The sequence below is a fragment of the Coregonus clupeaformis genome, chromosome 2 (assembly GCF_020615455.1).
Source record: "Coregonus clupeaformis isolate EN_2021a chromosome 2, ASM2061545v1, whole genome shotgun sequence".
NCBI classification, from domain to species: Eukaryota; Metazoa; Chordata; class Actinopteri; order Salmoniformes; family Salmonidae; genus Coregonus; species Coregonus clupeaformis.
Genome location: NC_059193.1, coordinates 39,133,690 through 39,155,422, shown reverse-complemented (window position 1 = coordinate 39,155,422; position 21,733 = coordinate 39,133,690). Strand labels below are relative to the sequence as shown.

The 21,733-nt window shown below is 43.5% G+C and overlaps 1 protein-coding gene across 6 annotated transcripts in view; it reads left to right on the top strand.

Moving 5' to 3' along the window:
- The window catches only part of LOC121534990 (protocadherin-19), an 82,247-nt gene that overhangs the window by 39,290 nt on the left and 21,224 nt on the right, over nt 1-21,733 (top strand). For 3 of the 6 annotated variants that reach the window (XM_041841679.2, XM_041841663.2, XM_041841645.2), the window contains exons 3-4: nt 1,620-1,675; nt 5,565-5,737. In XM_041841679.2, coding sequence (XP_041697613.1) covers nt 1,620-1,675; nt 5,565-5,737 — 229 coding nt within the window. Of the gene's footprint in view, nt 1-1,619; nt 1,676-5,564; nt 5,750-21,733 lie in introns of all 6 variants that reach the window. The other 3 variants (XM_041841654.2, XM_041841673.2, XM_041841641.2) reach the window with 1 other exon arrangement.

Below are 21,733 nucleotides of genomic sequence, written 5' to 3'. Positions count from 1 at the left end.
TAAAGTAACATATCATGCTAATTTGACTGGCACGGATCTGTGTAAAATATAATGCATTTTGTTCTGAGACCAGGCTGTCAGCCTTGCTGTTGTGTAGTGCCATTTAAGGCCACATCCAACATCCAAGAACACAGGGCTAGTGTTGCATCTACATTCCTGTCTTCTGCCTCTCTCTCACTCCCCCTTCTCTCTTTCCCCTCTCTCTCTCACACTCTCTTGCCTTTTTAATAAGGGGTGGGGGGATGTCCCCCCCCCTCTCTCTCTCTCTCTCTCTCTCTCTCTCCCTTTTGCATTGTGGTTTCTGCCTCAACCTACACAGGTTGGACTAAGTAGGGTGAGGATTCGGGAAAGGTTTCACTTAACAGAAAAGCCAACCCTATTACCAGCTAACAAGGTGAAAGCGTAGCACGAGTGAAATGTTTTATCCAAACGCCTCACCGTCGCACACGGCTCCCCACTCCCCTGAACAGCAGGACTGAAAAAATTGTCCCTCATTTGATAATCAGTGAGTTTGTGCCGCCGCCTGCATTAACCTCTCTTATCATAGGGGTGACTCTTTTGTCAGGAAGTTTGAGAGGTAACACTTCCTCACCGGATGTGAGCCATTGACCGTCCCTCTATCCCTTATCCGGGCTAGCATATCATGAGTTTATGAGAGTGGAATTTAAGAGGAGTGATGTCCTTTTCTCCCTCTTCCCACAGGAAAACACCTGCATCAAAGTATGTTGAAAGGGTCGGATCACAGAGTTTTTCATGGGCAGGCAGGGGAAGTCCTTTGAGAGTGCCTTTTATACCCTCTTGACATGTTATCTGGACGTGAGTGGATGTTGGCCAGGCACAAGGGACTACCTGTTCAATGTCCCCTCTCTCCCCTCTCACACTCCTCTCTAACTTACTATAACAGTCTTTCTATAAATGTTGGGGGATGTTATTTTTTACGTTGAATACATTATGCCTTTGACTGAGTAGATGCTCACCAGACACAAGGGGACGTCTCAATGTCCCCTCTCTCCCCTGTCATAACTCCCCTCTCCCAGATTGGTGCACAATGCCTTTGAACTATGTGGGTCAGAGATCCATCGTATGCAGATTCCTCTGTGCTTTTCATCTGCAATTGCAAAAAATTAAGATTCCCCCTGGTACGCTCTTAATTTCTTCTTCTCCTTCTTCTCCTTCTTCACTTGTATTTATTTAATATTTATAGATTCCGATCTACTCAAAAGGTTGAGGAGAAAAGAGAGAGATTTGGAGAGGAGAAAAAGGGAAACTTTTTTTCCTTCTCTCTGCATGATGCACTGTCGTCCCTAATGATCCCATTTTGATGACTGGGGTCTGATGGAGGGAGGGATGGAGGAGGAGAGTCTCTGCTCACTGCAGCACTCTCCTCAGTTCTCTCAGCTCCTAGCCGGCCCTCTCTCTCTTTCTCTCTCTCTCCGTGTAGGTGATATGAAAGAGAATGACTACCACATTTGAAAGCTGAGGCTCGCTCACTTTGTGTAAAATAACCTTTCTATTGAAATGCAATTACTGGTGTCACATTAACTGGTTCCCTACGAAATTAAATGCATCTCTTCTGTTTTTTTTCTCTCCTTTCCTCCCCCCCCAATCTTCTGTCACAGACGGATAATTATATCGACTCCAGCTATGTGAACAGCCGAGCACACCTTATCAAAAGGTATGTCTTGATTAGGCAATTTGATTGTTTCCGCTATCACCCATTGTGATCCGTAATTGTCTGATGCTATGGGCTGCAAATGCATGTGTGCGCATGTTGTGAAAGTCAGTGTTTGTTCTGTGTATTCGATACAAATTCATACAATCAAGAATCTAATTTGGAATTCGACTCTAAAATGATCCCTCACTACTACAGTGAGGGGAAAAAAGTATTTGATCCCCTGCTGATTTTGTACGTTTGCCCACTGACAAAGAAATGATTAGTCTATAATTTTTATGGTAGGTTTACTTGAACAGTGAGAGACAGAATAACAACAAAAAAATCCAGGAAAACGCATGACACATTTACATTTACATTTTAGTCATTTAGCAGACGCTCTTATCCAGAGCGACTTACAGTTAGCACATACATTATTTTATCGAACCCACAACCCTGGCGTTGCAAACGCCATGCTCTACCAACTGAGCTACATCCCCTGCCGGCCATTCCCTCCCCTACCCTGGACGACGCTGGGCCAATTGTGCGCCGCCCCATGGGTCACAAATGTTAGAAATTGATTTGCATTTTAATGAGGGAAATAAGTATTTGACCCCCTCTCAATCAGAAAGATTTCTGGCTCCCAGGTGTCTTTTATACAGGGAACGAGCTGAGATTAGGAGCATACTCTTAAAGGGAGTGCTCCTAATCTCAGCTTGTTACCTGTATAAAAGACACCTGTCCACAGAAGTAATCAATCAATCAGATTCCAAACTCTCCACCATGGCCAAGACCAAAGAGCTCTCCAAGGATGTCAGGGACAAGATTGTAGACCTACACAAGGCTGGAATGGGCTACAAGACCATCGCCAAGCAGCTTGGTGAGAAGGTGACAACAGTTGGTGCGATTATTCACAAATGGAAGAAACACAAAATAACTGTCAATCTCCCTGCAATGATCATGAGAACTGTGAGGAATCAGCCCAGAACTACACGGGAGGATCTTGTCAATGATCTCAAGGCAGCTGGGACCATAGTCACCAAGAAAACAATTAGTAATACACTACGCCATGAAGGACTGAAATCCTGCAGCGCCCGCAAGGTCCCCCTGCTCAAGAAAGCACATATACAGGCCCATCTGAAGTTTGCCAATGAACATCTGAATGATTCAGAGGAGAACTGGGTGAAAGTGTTGTGGTCAGATGAGACCAAAATCAAGGTCTTTGGCATCAACTCAACTCGCCATGTTTGGAGGAGGAGGAATGCTGCCTATGAAACATGGAGGTGGAAACATTATGCTTTGGGGGTGTTTTTCTGCTAAGGGGACAGGACAACTTCACCGCATCAAAGGTGACGATGGACGGGGCCATGTACCGTCAAATCTTGGGTGAGAACCTCCTTCCCTCAGCCAGGGCATTGAAAATGGGTCGTGGATGGGTATTCCAGCATGACAATGACCCAAAACACACGGCCAAGGCAACAAAGGAGTGGCTCAAGAAGAAGCACATTAAGGTCCTGGAGTGGCCTAGCCAGTCTCCAGACCTTAATCCCTTAGAAAATCTGTGGAGGAAGCTGAAGGTTTGAGTTGCCAAACGTCAGCCTCGAAACCTTAATGACTTGGAGAAGATCTGCAAAGAGGAGTGGGACAAAATTCCTCCTGAGATGTGTGCAAACCTGGTGGCCAACTACAAGAAACGTCTGACCTCTGTGATTGCCAACAAGTGTTTTGCCACCAAGTACTAAGTCATGTTTTGCAGAGGGGTCAAATACTTATTTCCCTCATTAAAATGCAAATCAATTTATAACATTTTTGACATGCGTTTTTCTGGATTTTTGTGTTGTTATTCTGTCTCTCACTGTTCAAATAAACCTACCATAAAAATTATAGACTGATCATGTCTTTGTCAGTGGGCAAACATACTCACTGTATATTAGGTACATTTTTCAAGTCTGTATCTTCAAAGCACATATTTTAACATTATCATCAATAATTCCATCCATTCCCATAATAGAAATCATGCACATTGAGCAGTATGAAAAACTCCTGCTAAAACACTGCTCGTAAAACAACTTACACATCATGATACATAAGATTTAAAAAATCTAATACAATTTTGGCTGGGAACGTGATTTCAATATTGCAAGAGGTTCGCAGCTCAATGCTATTACCAAAGTACCAATAATTTAGTTAATTTGAGTCGGCCATTTTGAGAACATTGAGCAGAGCACAAAGGTTATCTTTGTGAGGTATGGGACTAATGGGGCATTCCTGAGTCCACCCGAAGCAGGATATTAGGGGAGTTCGTGGTTCCGGCGGGGTAGTGTAGACAACCCTAATAACGCCCTGCAGCGATTTGTTAGTTTTTTGCAGCCAGGGCTATAATTTCCCCCTTTTTACCTGCAGCTACGGAACATTCGAACCTCCCTTTGTTTGAGGCCGTCCCCGGCTTTTTGAAAAGCCATTATGGCAATTTTCCTCCCCAAAAAGTCCCTATGTTTATGTAAACAAAGCACATTTAAGTGAGGGGCCTCTGCAGAACACTACAAAGCTATCCCCCAGGAGCCTGTGGGCCTGTGGTCTGGGACAGGTGCAATTACTCTGATAACATCAGAGAGAGGTAAAGCCAGCATTACCGTCACTGCAGTACCTCTCTCTCTCCCTTTCCCAGGCAGGCCTCTCAAAGGAAACCTGGGAACTGTTGCTGCTACTGTTTCTTTTCTTTTTGTCTTTTCTCTTTCCTTCTCTTTCCTTCTCTTATATTTCTTCTCTTCTCCTCTTTTCTCCTACGTGAGGTTCTTGATGTATACATTCGCCTCCTCCCTCAATAGCAGTCTTGTTTGTATAGCACAATTTGTTCCAGTGGGGTGGCAATCAAATGAACGGAAATCATGCATACACTATGAAGCTGTTGATTGCCTGCCTGTATAGACTTTAAGCCCCAATCTGTGCACATACGTACATGCTCATAGCATTTTCTATATCCCTTTCCTTCCTGGAATGCTTGATTATCGTCTGATTGTTGAACAGTAGAGTGTAATTGCATGCCGTTTTTAAGCCCCACTCCGTTATTTGAAAAACAACACAACGGCAGGCCCGACACTTGGTTTGCTATGAAGCTGAGGGACTGGGCTCATGAGGCATTTACAAGTGATATTGTTAATGAATCAGTGGTATATAATTATATCAATTTAAATTATAAAAAATGGCTGTAAATATCCGGACTGGGTCTTTAAAGCCACAACGGTTCCCACTAGTGATGCCCTTGAAGTCAGTGCATCGGCATCCACACTGTCCCTTTTTTCAGCAGAGTTAAAAAATGGCCTCTTAATCCCAAAAAGCCCCAACAGAGTTAATCTGTGCCTCCACCATCACCACAACCCTCAGATTACTGCAGAAGTAGCAAGGTTCTGTTCCCTCCAGAAATAAAATGTGGAACGCTGTGAAGTAGTGTCCTTCTAGACAGCTGAGGCCAGAGTTAAGAAGAGTCCTCCTGAAGATTCCCATCATCTCTCTCCTTGTCTCAAGATTCTGAGGGCCGTGAGAAATGTGTGAGAGAGAAGGATATAGAGAGACACATAGATGTCATGGGCGGCAGGTAGCTTAGTGGGTAAGAGCGTTGTGCCAGTAACCGAAAGGTCGCTGGTTCTAATCCCCGAGCCGACTAGGTGAAAAATCTGTCGATGTGCCCTTAAGCAAGGCACTTAACCCTAATTGCTCCTGTAAGTCGCTCTGGATATGAGCGTCTGCTAAATGACTAAAAATAACTAAGAAAGAAAGAGGGAAAAAGAGACAGATACAGGAGAGAGAGATGGATCGAGGGAGAGAGGTGATGAAGGAGAGAGGAGAGAGAATCTGATAGAAGTCGATGTGACAGTAAATCAACATACACTTCTCATCCCATTTCCCTCTCTAGCACATCAACATTCAAGGACCTGGAGGGCAATAGTCTGAAGGACAGCGGGCATGAGGAGAGCGACCAGACGGACAGTGAGCACGACGTCCAGAGAGGCCACTACATAGACACGGCTGTCAACGACGTGCTCAATATGACCATACCCCCCAACGTCTGCCAGCTGCCTGACCAAGGTAGGAGAGAAGGTGTGTGGAAAGCTGTGTGTTACACTCATCATTCATCCCTTAGTGTTAGAATTTGAATTACCCCATCAGATACTTGGTAAAAGCTTGTGTATGTAAAAAGAAGCTTGTGTGTTGCTGTTTCCACCTCCAACCAGAGCACCTTTAGCGGTCCATTATACCCACTCCTACTTAAGGCCTCAGACCTGTGTGTGTGCGTGTGTGTCTGTGTGTGTATTAATTCCATTCCTATGTGTTTACACCAAGCAGAACACATTTAGCGGTAGCATTATGACCACTCACAGATAAGGCCCCTCAGATCTGTTTAGTGTGAATAACACCTTAGTACTTTCCCTTTGAAGTCCGGGTGCTAACTCTGCTAAGGCTGCTAATGTAGAAGGATCCCTCCCAGCCAAGGCTTGCCTTTTATATGAGGCTCTGGTAACATTATTGACTGATAGTAGGCCTATCCATGTCTGTCTGGCAGTATTCGGTGGCGGCCAACTTCTGATGCGCTTGAGTGGCTGACAAAGGTGGGTTGAAATCTACATATCGCGTTGTAACCGCTCTCATACATTATTCAGCAGGATCATTTAGAGGAGGAATTAATGTTGATGTTTCTTTGCCGACTTCCAACGTTTAAAAAGACATCCGATTCCCTGGCAGGGGAAGTGGAGGGGGTCATGTTCGTTCTTCACTACTGCAAGCCAGTTAGTGTTTCCTGGTTCCACGGTTTTAGAGTAGTGGAGAGGGGGAGCTAATATGAAGAAGAAAGGGAGGGTGAGGGAGGGAGAGGGAATGAGTGTGAGAGGGAGGGGAGAGAGAAAGAGAGGGTGTGTGTTTGAGAAAAGGTTAGTGGGTAGAACTGGCACAGACCTGTGAAGAAATTGAATTAAATTGAATTGAATTGAAAGAGAATTAAAGATATGCCTGTAGACGGAGATAGAGAGAGAGAAAACACAAAAATTATGGAGAATGAGAGAGTGAGAGAACGAGAATGAGAGAGATAGAGAATTAGGTGGATAGAAACTGGCACAGACCTGTGTGCTACCATTGTATGCACCTGGGGGTGTTTATCCAGCTCATAGGAAACACACACAGGTGCTCAGACTTGGGAGAGCACAGAGCAGGGGATTCAGTGTGTGAACTCAAAATGAACGGCAGCCATTTCACTGGCTCGCCTCCTACTCCAGTTAAAATAATTTTATTTTCTGAAGAGACAGGAAGCTAGTGATTTGCCTTGTTCAGTCTCGATGACTAGGCCTTTCATCTTAGCAACTTGAAACAATCAAACAACTCCATTGGTCAATAAGGAAAACTACATCTGCATATTACCCAGGAGGCTTCACTTCACAGTCTGTCTTTGTTTGGTTTGAATTAGCCTACTCCTTGGTCATTGGCTTCTGCTATAGAGGAAAAATTGTGTAGTGTCCAATGTTAGGCACATTCTTAGCCGTAACCCTAACCTTACCCCCAACAAACACACACACCTTATGCTAACCCTCAGTGATCTTTCCCTCCATTTTCTCAAAACACCCCTAGTGAACCTCTCTAGCTAAATGTGTACATTTTCTGAGTCTTCAATTTTAATGCTCCCTGCTCACTCCTCTTAGCCTTGCTCCAAAAAAGAGAGTCTAATGAATGAAGGACTGAGATATGAGGAAAAAGGAAGAATCACAATTTAACCCATATTATTTATGAGGGAGTTAGATTTTTTTCTCGCTTCCTTTTTTTCCACGGGAACATTCTCCATCGTGGGGAATGAGCTGCGGAGCAAATTAGGAAGTTGTTAGCTCGGGAACACGTGGACTCACGCACGGATGTTGAATTGTGCTAATTAGCCAGTCATTTTACCCCAAGACATTATGGGTAGGGGAAAGAGACAGCATGATAGGAGAATAGGCAAGTTCAGTCTCTTCTACTTCCTTTTTCATCTGGGAGGGGACACTGCTGTAAAGTCATGTGGATTGAAGTGGATATGGCTCAGTGGCTGGTGTTGAAATCGAATATGGCTTGTGATGTTGTGATGACTGGTTGGTTGGGGGTGGGGGGGTTAACAGAATGTGCCAGGGCAGGGAGTGTGTGCGTGTGTGAGTTCATGTTTGCATGCGTGTGTATGTGTGTATCTGCATGCTAGCTGCATGGGGAGGCTAGCTGTGTCCCAATCCAAAGGCAGCTGCCTGCTGCCTACCTGCCTCCAAAGGCACCTACCTTAAGTTAGCACTTTTCCAGTAGGTAACTGCCATTTGAGATGCGATTCGAAGGCAGCATCACGTGACAACGCAGTCGCATTTCACCGAGCCCAAGACATTTGTTTACGTTGTAGCCACTGTAGCAGTGTGAGCAACTAGTGCTAGCAATTCAGTGAACAACTATCCCAAAATGGAAATATCGACACGAATAACACAAGTAACAGAATCGATCTCCTCAGTACCTGTTCATGAATGAAGTTGACACCGACTAGAATAATTATCCTACAGTATAGGATCCTCCTCTCACATATTGCTTGGTCTGCAGCTCCGTTGTGGACATGACAGGTAAGCTTACATGCATGATACAGGATACATTATTTTTCGAGATAGCTAAATAAGCTTTTTTACTTACTGTTTAAGAATGATTAATAGCCAAAATAGTGGTGTTTCACTGTGAAGCTAATATAGCATTAGAGCTGCTGTTTTTGCAATGAGTGGACTTAGATTGTGATATTTCATACAACTATTCAATATTATTAAATGACACTGATGTTCAGGATAACATGGTTTGATATTTGTTGATGACTAATATTGAAAGGTGATATGATGCAATCGGACTAGATAAGAATGCCTAAGCTACTTCATCCTAATGTAAGCTAAATGCATTGGATAAAAATACTGGCATGTGATAAAGGATAACATGTCCAATATAATTATAGAAATGCATATCAAACAGGAATATACAGTGGGGAGAACAAGGATTTGATACACTGCCGATTTTGCAGGTTTTCCTACTTACAAAGCATATAGAGGTCTGTAATTTTTATCATAGGTACACTTCAACTGTGAGAGACGGAATCTAAAACAAAAATCCAGAAAATCACATTGTATGATTTTTAAGTAAATAATTTGCATTTTATTGCACGACATAAGTATTTGATCACCTACCAACCAGTAAGAATTCCGGCTCTCACAGACCTGTTAGTTTTTCTTTAAGAAGCCCTCCTGTTCTCCACTCATTACCTGTATTAACTGCACCTGTTTGAACTTGTTACCTGTATAAAAGACACCTGTCCACACACTCAATCAAACAGACTCCAACCTCTCCACAATGGCCAAGACCAGAGAGCTGTGTAAGGACATCAGGGATAAAATTGTAGACCTGTACAAGGCTGGGATGGGCTACAGGACAATAGGCAAGCAGCTTGGTGAGAAGGCAACAACTGTTGGCGCAATTATTAGAAAATGGAAGAAGTTCAAGATGACGGTCAATCATCCATGCAAGATCTCACCTCGTGGGGCATCAATGATTATGAGGAAGGTGAGGGATCAGCCCAGAACTACACAGCAGGACCTGGTCAATGACCTGAAGAGAGCTGGGACCACAGTCTCAAAGAAAACCATTAGTAACACACTACGCCGTCATGGATTAAAATCCTGCAGCGCACGCAAGGTCCCCCTGTTCAAGCCAGCGCATGTCCAGGCCCGTCTGAAGTTTGCCAATGACCATCTGGATGATCCAGAGGAGGAATGGGAGAAGGTCATGTGGTCTGATGAGACAAAAATATATATTTTTGGTCTAAACTCCACTAGCCGTGTTTGGAGGAAGAAGAAGGATGAGTACAACCCCAAGAACACCATCCCAACCGTGAAGCATGGAGGTGGACACATCATTCTTTGGGGATGCTTTTCTGCAAAGGGGACAGGACGACTGCACCGTATTGAGGGGGAGGATGGATGGGGCCATGTATCGCGAGATCTTGGCCAACAACCTCCTTCCCTCAGTAAGAGCATTGAAGATGGGTCGTGGCTGGGTCTTCCAGCATGACAACGACCCGAAACACACAGCCAGGGCAACTAAGGAGTGGCTCCGTAAGAAGCATCTCAAGGTCCTGGAGTGGCCTAGCCAGTCTTCAGACCTGAACCCAATAGAAAATCTTTGGAGGGAGCTGAAAGTCCGTATTGCTCAGCGACAGCCCCGAAACCTGAAGGATCTGGAGAAGGCTATTTATTGCCTTACCTCCATAACTTGCTACATTTGCACACACTGTATATATATTTTCTGTTGTATTTTTGACTTTATGTTTTTTACCCCATTTGTAACTCTGTGTTGTTTTTATTGCACTGCTTTGCTTTATCTTGGCCAGGTCGCAGTTGTAAATGAGAACCTGTTCTCAACTGGCTTACCTGGTTAAATAAAGGTGAAATAAAATAAAAAATAAAAAGGTCTGTATGGAGGAGTGGGCCAAAATCCCTGCTGCAGTGTGTGCAAACCTGGTCAAGACCTACAGGAAACGTATGATCTCTGTAATTGCAAACAAAGGTTTCTGTACCAAATATTAAGTTCTGCTTTTCTGATGTATCAAATACTTATGTCATGCAATAAAATGCAAATGAATTACTTAAAAATCATACAATGTGATTTTCTGGATTTTTGTTTTAGATTCCGTTTCTCACAGTTGAAGCGTACCTATGATAAAAATTACAGACCTCTACATGCTTTGTAAGTAGGAAAACCTGCAAAATCGGCAGTGTATCAAATACTTGTTCTCCCCACTATATATTCAATTAAATGAATACAGCATTGGTAGTATTGATGCCTTTCTCTCTCCTTGCAGGGGATTAGACAGCTGAAAAACAGGCACCAGCCTCAAAACCAGAAACATGTGGGGACATCAACACTTGTCATTTTGAATAAATGTTACATTTTTTATAGATTTTCCTGTATCTGTGCATGAGTCCTTGAAACACAGTCCATTGCACAAAACAAGTAATTCCCAAATGAGGGTCCTCTGTAGCTCAATTGGTAGAGCATGGCGCTTGTAACGCCAGGGCAGTGGGTTCGATCCCCGGGACCACCCATACGTAAAAATGTATGCACACATGACTGTAAGTCGCTTTGGATAAAAGCGTCTGCTTAATGGCATATTATTATTATTATTATAATTATATTATCTCAAGGAGATTAACCTCCAACATTCATACTGTAAACTTGTTCAGTACGAGGGCAAATTTAGTCATGACCGCCACAGGTTTCTTTATACACAGGACAGGAGTTTACAAGTTTTTGTTCCAACCCTTTACTAACACCTAATTTAAACTAATTGTGGTCTAAATTGAGACTTGTCCCAGTACCCTGGGACAGAAAATGACATCTGTATTTTAGAATGAGCTTCATAAGTTACAATGTCTTGACAAATCTGCATGATAAACAATAACATGGGTGAATCTAGTTCTATCTAAGATTGTGATGCACACTTCTTAATAAAATCCTGGGATATGGTGATTATCCTGGTGGCTGGGAGGTTCCCAACAGGTTGTCAGGGTGACATGTCCTCAAGCTGGAACAAGCAGAGACAAGCGGGGAGAAATTAACCTCACTGCTCAAATTTCAGTGCTGGTTCAAGTCGCTGAAGCCACAATCACCTTTATTAATGTGCAATAGTTTTGTTATCAGTTTTGCTTTTTTTTGGCATGTTCAGTTACAGTGAGGGAAAAAAGTATTTGATCCCCTGCTGATTTTGTACATTTGCCCACTGACAAAAAAAAGATCAGTCTATAATTTTAATGGTAGGTTTATTTGAACAGTGAGAGACAGAATAACAACCAAAAAATATAAATGTCATAAATGTTATAAATTGATTTGCATTTTAATGAGGGAAATAAGTATTTGACCCCCTCTCAATCAGAAAGATTTCTGGCTCCCAGGTGTCTTTTATACAGCTAACGAGCTGAGATTAGGAGCACACTCTTAAAGGGAGTGCTTCTAATCTCAGCTTGTTACCTGTATAAAAGACACCTGTCCACAGAAGCAATCAATCAATCAGATTCCAAACTCTCCACCATGGCCAAGACCAAAGAGCTCTCCAAGGATGTCAGGGACAAGATTGTAGACCTACACAAGGCTGGAATGGGCTACAAGACCATCGCCAAGCAGCTTGGTGAGAAGGTGACAACACCTCGTGGAGTTGCAATGATCATGAGAACGGTGAGGAATCAGCCCAGAACTACACGGGAGGATCTTGTCAATGATCTCAAGGCAGCTGGGTCCATAGTCACCAAGAAAACAATTGGTAACACACTACGCCGTGAATGCCTGAAATCCTGCAGCGCCCGCCAGGTCCCCCTGCTCAAAAAAGCACATATACAGGCCCGTCTGAAGTTTGCCAATGAACATCTGAATGATTCAGAGGAGAACTGGGTGAAAGTGTTGTGGTCAGATGAGACAAAAATGGAGCTCTTTGGCATCAACTCAACTCGCCGTGTTTGGAGGAGGAGGAATGCTGCCTATGACCCCAAGAACACCATCCCCACCGTCAAACATGGAGGTGGAAACATGATGCTTTGGGGGTGTTTTTCTGCTAAGGGGACAGGACAACTTTACCGCATCAAAGGGACGATGGACGGGGCCATGTACCGTCAAATCTTGAGTGAGAACCTCCTTCCCTCAGCCAGGGCATTGAAAATGGGTCGTGGATGGGTATTCCAGCATGACAATGACCCAAAACACACGGCCAAGGCAACAAAGGAGTGGCTCAAGAAGAAGCACATTAAGGTCCTGGAGTGGCATAGCCAGTCTCCAGACCTTAATCCCATAGAAAATCTGTGGAGGGTGATGAAGGTTTGAGTTGCCAAACGACAGCCTCAAAACCTTAATGACTTGGAGAAGATTTGCAAAGAGGAGTGGGACAAAATCCCCCCTGAGATGTGTGCAAACCTGGTGGCCAACTACAAGAAACGTCTAGTTTTGCTGGTTTTGCCAGCAAGTACTAAGTCATGTTTTGCAGAGGGGTCAAATACTTATTTCCCTCATTAAAATGCAAATCAATTTATAACATTTTTGACATGCAGACTCCACTGGCAAATAAACCTACCATTAAAATTATAGACTGATCATGTCTTTGTCAGTGGGCAAACGTACAAAATCAGCAGGGGATAAAATACTTTTTTCCCTCACTGTACTTACAGTAAGAGTTGAGTAACTTAGCCTCTAATTTTAACTAGTAACACCAAACCCAATCGTGCAACACAAACACAATATGGGAAGAAAAAGTAACAAGAGAATGTTAGCTAACGTTAACGTAAGGCAAACAGACACTGCTATCAATCAATCAATCAATCAAATTGTATTTATAAAGCCCTTTTTACATCAGCAGATGTCACAAAGTGCTTTACAGAAACCCAGCCTAAAACCCCAAACAGCAAGCAATGCAGATGTAGAAGCACGGTGGCTAGGAAAAACTCCCTAGAAAGGCAGAAACCTAGGAAGAAACCTAGAGAAGAACCAGGCTCTTCTGGCTGTGCCGGGTGGAGATTATAACAGTACATGGCCATTAAGGCCAGATTTTTCTCCAAGATGTTCAAACGTTCATAGATGACCAGCAGGTTCAAATAATAATCACAGTGGTTGTAGAGGTTGCAACTGGTCAGTACATCAGGAGTAAATGTCACTTGGCTTTTCATTGCCGGGCATTTAGAGGTTGAAATAGCAGGTGCGGTAGAGAGAGAGAGTTGAAAACAGCAGGTCTGGGACAAGGTAGCACGTCCGGTGAACAGGTCAGGGTTCCATAACCGCAGGCAGAATAGTGGAAACTGGAGCAGCAGCACGACCAGGTGGACTGGGGACAGCAAGGAGTCATCAGGCCAGATAGTCCTGAGGCATGGTCCTAGGGCTCAGGTCCTCCAGGATGGGAGGGAGAGATGGAGAGAGAGAGAATTAGAGGGAGCATACTTAAATTCACACAGGACACCGGATAAGACAGGAGAATAACACCAGATATAATACACTGGCCCTAGCCTCCCGGCACATAGACTATTGCAGCATAGATACTGGAGGCTGAGACAGGGTGGGTCGGGAGACACTGTGGCCCCGTCCGACGATACCCCCAGACAGGGCCAACCAGGCAGGATATAACCCCACCCACTTTGCAAAGCACAGCCCCCACACCACCAGAGGGATATCAACAGACCACCAACCTACTACCCTGAGACAAGGCTGAGTATAGCCCACAAAGATCTCCTCCACTGCACAAGCCCGAGGGAGCAACAAACCGGACAGGAAGATCACGTCAGTGACTCAACACACTCAAGTGATGCACCCCTCCTAGGGACGGCATGGAAAGAACCAGTAAGCCAGTAACTCAGCCCCCGTAATAGAGTCAGATGCAGAGAATCCCAATGGAGAGACAGGAACCGGCCAGGCAGAGACAGCAAGGGCGGTTTGTCGCTCCAGTGCCTATCCGTTCACCTTCGTACCCCTGGGCCAGACTACACTCAATCATAGGACCTACTGAAGAGATGAGCCTTCAGTAAAGACTTAAAGGTCGAGACCGAGTCTGTGTCTCTCACATGGATAGGCAGACCATTCCATAGAAATTGAGCTCTATAGGAGAAAGCCCTGCCTCCAGTTGTTTGCTTAGAAATTGTAGGGACAATAAGGAGGCCTGTGTCTTGTGACCGTAGCGTACGTGTAGGTATGTATGGCATGACCAAATCGGAGAGATAGGTAGGAGCAAGCCCATGCAATGCTTTGTAGGTTAGCAGTAAAACCTTGAAATCAGCCCTAGCCTAAACAGGAAGCTAGCACTGGAGTAATATGATCAAATTTTTTGGTTCTAGTCAAGATTCTAGCAGCCGTGTTTAGCACTAACTGAAGTTTATTTAGTGCTTTATCCTTGTAGCCGGAGAGTAGAGCATTGCAGTAGTCTAATCTAGAAGTGACAAAAGCATGGATTAGCTTTTCTGCATCATTTTTGGACAAAAAGTTTCTGACTCGTAACAATGTTACGAAGATGGAAAAAAGCTTTCCTTGAAATGTTCTTGATATGTCGTCAAAAGAGAGATCAGGGTCCAGAGTAACGCCAGGCAAGAACTTGTCCGTGTAGACCAATTTAAGGTGTTCAAACTCTTTACATTTTCTGGGTCAAGGTTTGGCTTTTTCAAGAGAGGCTTTATTACTGCCACTTTTAGTGAGTTTGGTACACATCCAGTGGATAGGGAGCCATTTATTATGTTCAACATAGGAGGGCCAAGCACAGGAAGTAGCTCTTTCAGTAGTTTAGTTGGAATAGGGTCCAGTATGCAGCTTGAAGGTTTAGAGGCCATTACTATTTTCATGAATGTGTCAAGAGATATAGGATTAAAAGACTTGAGTGTCTCCATTGATCCTAGTTCCTGGCAGTTTTGTGCAGACTCAGGACAGCTGAGCTTTGGAGAAATACGCAGATTCAAAGAGGAGTCCGTAATTTGCTTTCTAATGATCATTATCTTTTCGTCGAAGAAGTTCATGAATTCATCACTGCTGAAGTGAAAGGCATCCTCTCTTGGGGAATGCTGCTTTTTAGCTTGCTTTGTGACAGTATGAAATAGACATTTTGGATTGTTCTTATTCTCCTCAATTAGGTTGGAAAAATAGGATGATCGAGCAGCAGTGAGGGCTCTTCGATATTGCTCTGTACTTTCTTTCCAAGCGCCATTTCCGTTCCAATTTTATTGAGGCTTGCTTCAGGGCTCGGGTATTTTCTGTATACCAGGGAGCTAGTTTATTGTTTTTATAGGTATGACTGCTAAGGCAAACACCACCATGTTTAGTTTTGCTCAACCTAGATCGAGGCACAGACACGGTCTCAATTGGGATAGCTGAGCTGACTACACTGACTGTGCTAGTGGCAGACTCCACTAAACTGGCAGGCTGGCTAAAAGCCTGCTGCCTGGCCTGCATCCTGTCTCATTGTGGAGCTAGAGGAGTTAGAGCCCTGTCTATGTTGGTAGAGAAGATGAGAGCACCCCTCCAGCTAGGATGGAGTCCGTCACACCTCAGCAGGCCAGGCTTGGTCCTTTTTGTGGGTGAGGCAGAAAACAAACAAGTTTGCTCATCAACAGAATGCACAAATAACTTCACTGGCTAGCAAGCCTAGAATGAACAGAACTCAGCTGAATTACACTACCGTTCAAAAGTTTGGGGTCACTTAGAAATGTCATTGTTTTCGAAAGAAAAGCAATTTTTTAATAACATAAAATTGATCAGAAATACAGTGTACACATTGTTAATGTTGTAAATGGCTATTGTAGCTGGAAACGGCAGATTTTTTATGGAATATCTACATAGGCATACAGAGGCCCATTATCAGCAACCATCAGTCCTGTGTTCCAATGGCACGTTGTGTTTGCTAATCCAAGTTTATCATTTTAAAAGGCTAATTGATCATTAGAAAACTCTTTTGCAGTTATGTTAGCACAGCTGAAAACTGTTGTGCTGATTAAAGAATCAATAAAACTGGCCTTCTTGAGACTAGTTGAGTATCTGGAGCATCAGCAATCGTGGGTTCGATTACAGGCTCAAAATGGCCAGAAACAAATAACTTTCTTCTGAAACTTGTCAGTCTATTCTTGTTCTGAGAAATGAAGGCTATTCCATGCGAGAAATTGCCAAGAAACTGAAGATCTCGTACAACGCTGTGTACTACTCCCTTCACAGAACAGCACAAACTGTCTCTAACCAGAATAGAAAGAGGAGTGGGGGGTCCCGTTTCACAACTGAGCAAGAGGAAAAAATACATTAGAGTGCCTCACAGGTCCTCAACTGGCAGCTTAATGAAATAGTACCCGCAAAACACCAGTCTCAACGTCAACAGTGAAGAGGTGACACCGGGATGCTGACCTTCTAGGCAGAGTTGCAAAGAAAAAGCCACATCTCAGACTGGCCAATAAAAATAAAAGATTAAGATGGGCAGTCTGAGATATGGCTTTTTCTTTGCAACTCTGACTAGAAGGTCAGCATCCTGGAGTCGCCTCTTCACTGTTGACGTTGAGACTGGTGTTTTGCGGGTACTATTTCATTAAGCTGCCAGTTGAGGACCTGTGAGGCGTCTGCCTAGAAACGCTGCCTGAAAAGGCCTTGGACTGCTGCCCTGGCAGTGTCAGACAGTAATGAACAATGATTAGTGAGTTCACCGCCTATTTGGTTAGCTGGCCGTAATTATTTCACAAACCTCTCCGAAAAATGCCAGCACCTCCAAAAGATGCATACTGACAGGTCCACCGGTCTAGCGAACTCATTATTTGAAACAATTAGAAAAGATGTACATGAAGAATATTAGTGGAGAAAATGGGATAGACAGAGAGGGATAGAGGGAGACAAAGAAAGAGAGAGAGAGGCATTTATTTCATTAACACTTGCCGTAATTATATCTGCTTCAGCGAGATGGATGCTAACTCCTGGAATGTATATACACAAATAAATGATGCTGGTAAACAGAACAACAGAGGCTATTTAAAACTGCCGGCAGCTGTCCACTGCTTGCTTTGACCATAGCAGCGATAGATAAGGACAAAATATCTATTTGGATTTGCAATTGGATCTTTGTCGCTATTGTTATTGCGCTCTTCCTCTCCTTCTCCAGACCTAGTTATAATATGGTCTTGCTACAGGCCATTTTCTCCCTCAGTTGAAAAAGAAGCAGTGAGAAGCACTGGACAAAATGGCTTCATTTATTGCTAAAATTGCATCCCAAATGGCACTCTATCCCCTATATAGTGGGCATATGGGCCCTGGTCAAAAGTAGTGCACTATGTAGGAAGTAGGGTGCCATTTGACATGCAGACAATGTCTGTCTTCTCTCCTGTCTTTAAAGGGAGTCTGTGGCAGTAAAGCAGCATGAGGGCTCGTCAGTATTGAGGGCCTGTTCATAATTATTAAATGAATTGACCAAAAGACCCTTACACATGCATGAACGTAACAACATAGCCAAATGGAATTGTCCTTTCATTACCATCTCAGCGTTCTAATTACACAGTTAAAGAGTATGATGGGGCCAGTGCTAAGCTCGACAGAATTGGCACAGCCACACTATACTTCTTCCGCAACCCCTCAGACAAGGCCCTTGTTGCATCCTCCTACCTTTTTCAAGAGGATATTAGCTATTGCTGAATACTCATTTCTGATTGGCTTGAAGGGCATTCTAGAGCGTGCATTATTTCCTTATAACACACGATATATTTGCACGGTAGAATTCCATGGCTATAGTTAATTCTTACATGTTCTACATTTGAGCTGCTTTTGAAAGCAAAAGTCGAATTGAAAACATTATTGGCATTGTTGAATTATATTTTCATAATAGCAAAGCTAGGACTGATGGTTTGGTTAGCTAAACTAGCAAGTCTGTTTGTTTGGTTACCAAGGCAACTACTGTCGCTGTCTAGTAAACTTGCTAGCTACTTCAGTGGATGTTGAATACATTTCTCGCGGCAAATGTGTTGAATTATAGCCATGGTATGAAAGGGATAATGAACTTGTGGCTCTATGCGTTCTCTGGAAAACAATGCAACTCTGTGGAAGGTTAGTTCCACTCCGCTAGCGTTAACAAATAATAATTATCCCTTACTTAGCTAGCTAGCTGAAATCCCTGTTATGTAATTGTTGACGCTAATCGACTTGAGGGACGGAGGCACAAGTCAGACAATTGTGGTTTGTAACGTGACAGCCCTAAAAAAATACGAAAGGCAGAGAAGATACTTTTACTGAACTATGCCTGTGTCCCAAATGGCATCCAATTCCCTATATAATGCACTCCTTTTGACCAGAGTCCCCATGGGCCCTGGTCAAAAGTAATATAATAATAATTTGGTGGATGATTAAATTTGTTCTGTTTCAATGGAAATGTGTTTCTTGCATTACTCAGATGCCCTTGGAGAGTGCCATTATCAATGGAGGCCCTGGAGCAATTAGGCTTGAGTGCCTTGCTTAACCCCAAGGGCACATCAACACATTTTTTCTCCTTGTCGGCTCGGGGATTCAAACTAACGACATTTTAGTTACTGTCCCAATGCTCTAACCACTAGGCTACCTGCCGGCCAAGTAGTGCACTGGGGAATAAGGTGCCATTTTGGATGCAGCCTATACAGTGAGGGAAAAAAGTATTTGATCCCCTGCTGATTTTGTACGTATGCCCACTGACAAAGACATGATCAGTCTATAATTTTAATGGTAGGTTTATTTGAACAGTGAGAGACAGAATAAAAACAAAAAAATCCAGAAAAATGCATGTCAAAAATGTTATAAATTGATTTGCATTGTAATGAGGGAGATAAGTATTTGACTCCTCTGCAAAACATGAATTAGTACTTGGTGGGAAAACCCTTGTTGGCAATCACAGAGGTCAGACTTTTCATGTACCACCAGGTTTGCACACATATCAGGAGGGATTTTATCCCACTCCTCTTTGCAGATCTTCTCCAAGTCATTAAGGTTTCGAGGCTGACGTTTGGCAACTCAAACCTTCAGCTCCCTCCACAGATTTTCTATGGGATTAAGGTCTGGAGACTAGCTAGGCCACTCCAGGACCTTAATGTGCTTCTTCTTGAACCACTCCTTTGTTGCCTTGGCCGTGTGTTTTGGGTCATTGTCATGCTGGAATACCCATCCACGACCCATTTTCAATGCCCTGGCTGAGGGAAGGAGGTTCTCACCCAACATTTGACGTACATGGCCCCGTCCATCGTCCCTTTGATGCGGTGTAGTTGTCCTGTCCCCTTAGCAGAAAAACACCCCCAAATCATAATGTTTCCACCTCCATGTTTGACGGTGGTGATGGTGTTCTTGGGGTCATAGGCAGCATTCCTCCTCCTCCAAACACGGCGAGTTGATTGATGGCAAAGAGCTCGATTTTGGTCTCATCTGACCACAACACTTTCACCCAGTTCTCCTCTGAATCATTCAGATCTTCATTGGCAAACTTCAGACGGGCCTGTATATGTGCTTTCTTGAGCAGGGGGACCTTGTGGGCGCTGCAGGATTTCAGTCCTTCACGGCGTAGTGTGTTACCAATTGTTTTCTTGGTGACTATGGTCCCAGCTGCCTTGAGATCATTGACAAGATCCTCCCGTGTAGTTCTGGGCTGATTCCTCACCGTTCTCATGATCATTGCAACTCCACGAGGTGAGATATTGCATGGAGCCCCAGGCAGAGGGAGATTGACAGTTATTTTGTGTTTCTTCCATTTCCGAATAATCGCACCAACTGTTGTCACCTTCTCACCAAGCTGCTTAGCGATGGTCTTGTAGCCCATTCCAGCCTTGTGCAGGTCTACAATCTTGTCCCTGACATCCTTGGAGAGCTCTTTGGTCTTGGCCATGGTGGAGAGTTTGGAATCTGATTGATTGATTGCTTCTGTGGACAGGTGTCTTTTATACAGGTAACAAGCTGAGATTAGGAGCACTCCCTTTAAGAGTGTGCACCTAATCTCAGCTCGTTACCTGTATAAAAGACACCTGGGAGCCAGAAATCTTTCTGATTGAGAGGGAGTCAAATACTTGTTTCCCTCATTCAAATGCAAATCAATTTATAACATTTTTTACATGTTATTCTGTCTCTCACTGTTCAAATAAACCTACCATAAAAATTATAGACTGATCATTTCTTTGTCAGTGGGCAAATGTACAAAATCAGCAGGGGATCAAATACTTTTTTCCCTCACTGTAGGAGCAGATCAGGATAGCTAAGTTGCAGCAGCAACGCATAATAGATGTGAGAGCCACAGTGGTTCCGAGAGAAGCGAAAACATGGTTTGTTCAGACACATCCGTCTAAATTGACAGTGAATGGGCACTGACCATGCAGTAGCCCTATTTGGCAAAGGGAACTGTGTGAACAAAACAAATAGTCATGTTCGCAAAACACCCCGACATTTAGATGTGTTCTGGTGGGAATACCTTAGATCTGCAGTTTGCCTCTCCTTCAGGTACTACAGAAAAAGAAAAAAAAACCAGTATAACACACTGCAATTGCCCCAAAGGACACAGGCTCTGGATACAAAAGTGATTTTATTGTGGTGTTTACGTTTTGCTTCCGAAGACAAGAAAACAGGAAGGAATGGAGGGGGGTAGATGGAGTACAGTACTTTTTGCACTTTTTGATTCTATTACCGACTTGTTTGTCCATTTCCTGCGTTTCTATTTATCCTCCTCGATTTGAGCTGTGATACTCGATTATGCATTTTGTCTCTGGCATCCAGCAGTAGCTATACTATAGTCTGACTTAGTGGAGAAGTCTTTATTCCATATCACCAGAGTCTAGCTGTGATACTAAGACAAGACCAAACATTGTAAGAAGAGACTGTTCTTCCTAAGAATACCTTGGTCTGAAATCTACTCCGCCAATGGATTACACTAGGGAAATATTATAAAATATCATAAAATCATATTACATTAAATATATAGGCCCCATATCGTCAAATGGTTATCTTAAACTTTTAATGCTTTCCCTTGTACAGTATCTTTCAATGCAGTGACTATGGATGATATCTCCTAGCTATAAACGGTTGAGGGAAGGGAGAGGAGCTGGAGAAAAATTGATAACATTAACCTTTATCTTTATAGGCGTGCTGTGAACGTCAAGGGGATTTTGTCCAAAAAAATGTACGACGTGCTAGCTTTGGCTCTAGAGGACCAATAGTGTCTCACGGGAGAAGCAGGCGAACAGCCACACAGAAGCTGCAATTTCTTTACCCCCATATCCTTTGATTATCGAAGCTCTTACTTAATTGCTTGCAGACACGGATGAGCCATGGATTTTTTAAGGGCTCGAGATTCTCTGATTCTCTAGTTAAGTGCAAAAATTATCAATGCCTTTTTATGTATTTTTATTAGGTGGCCATTTTAGTTTACCAGGGGTCTTTGGTTTTCGGATTATGACTCTAGAGGGCAAAGTGTTGGTCAGAAAAGCTATTTTTCCTTGCTTTAGCACCAGAGGGATTCAAGGCAGCTAAATTAGCAGTCGCAGGGCACTAGTCTCTCTCATTCCTCACATATTCCATATCCTT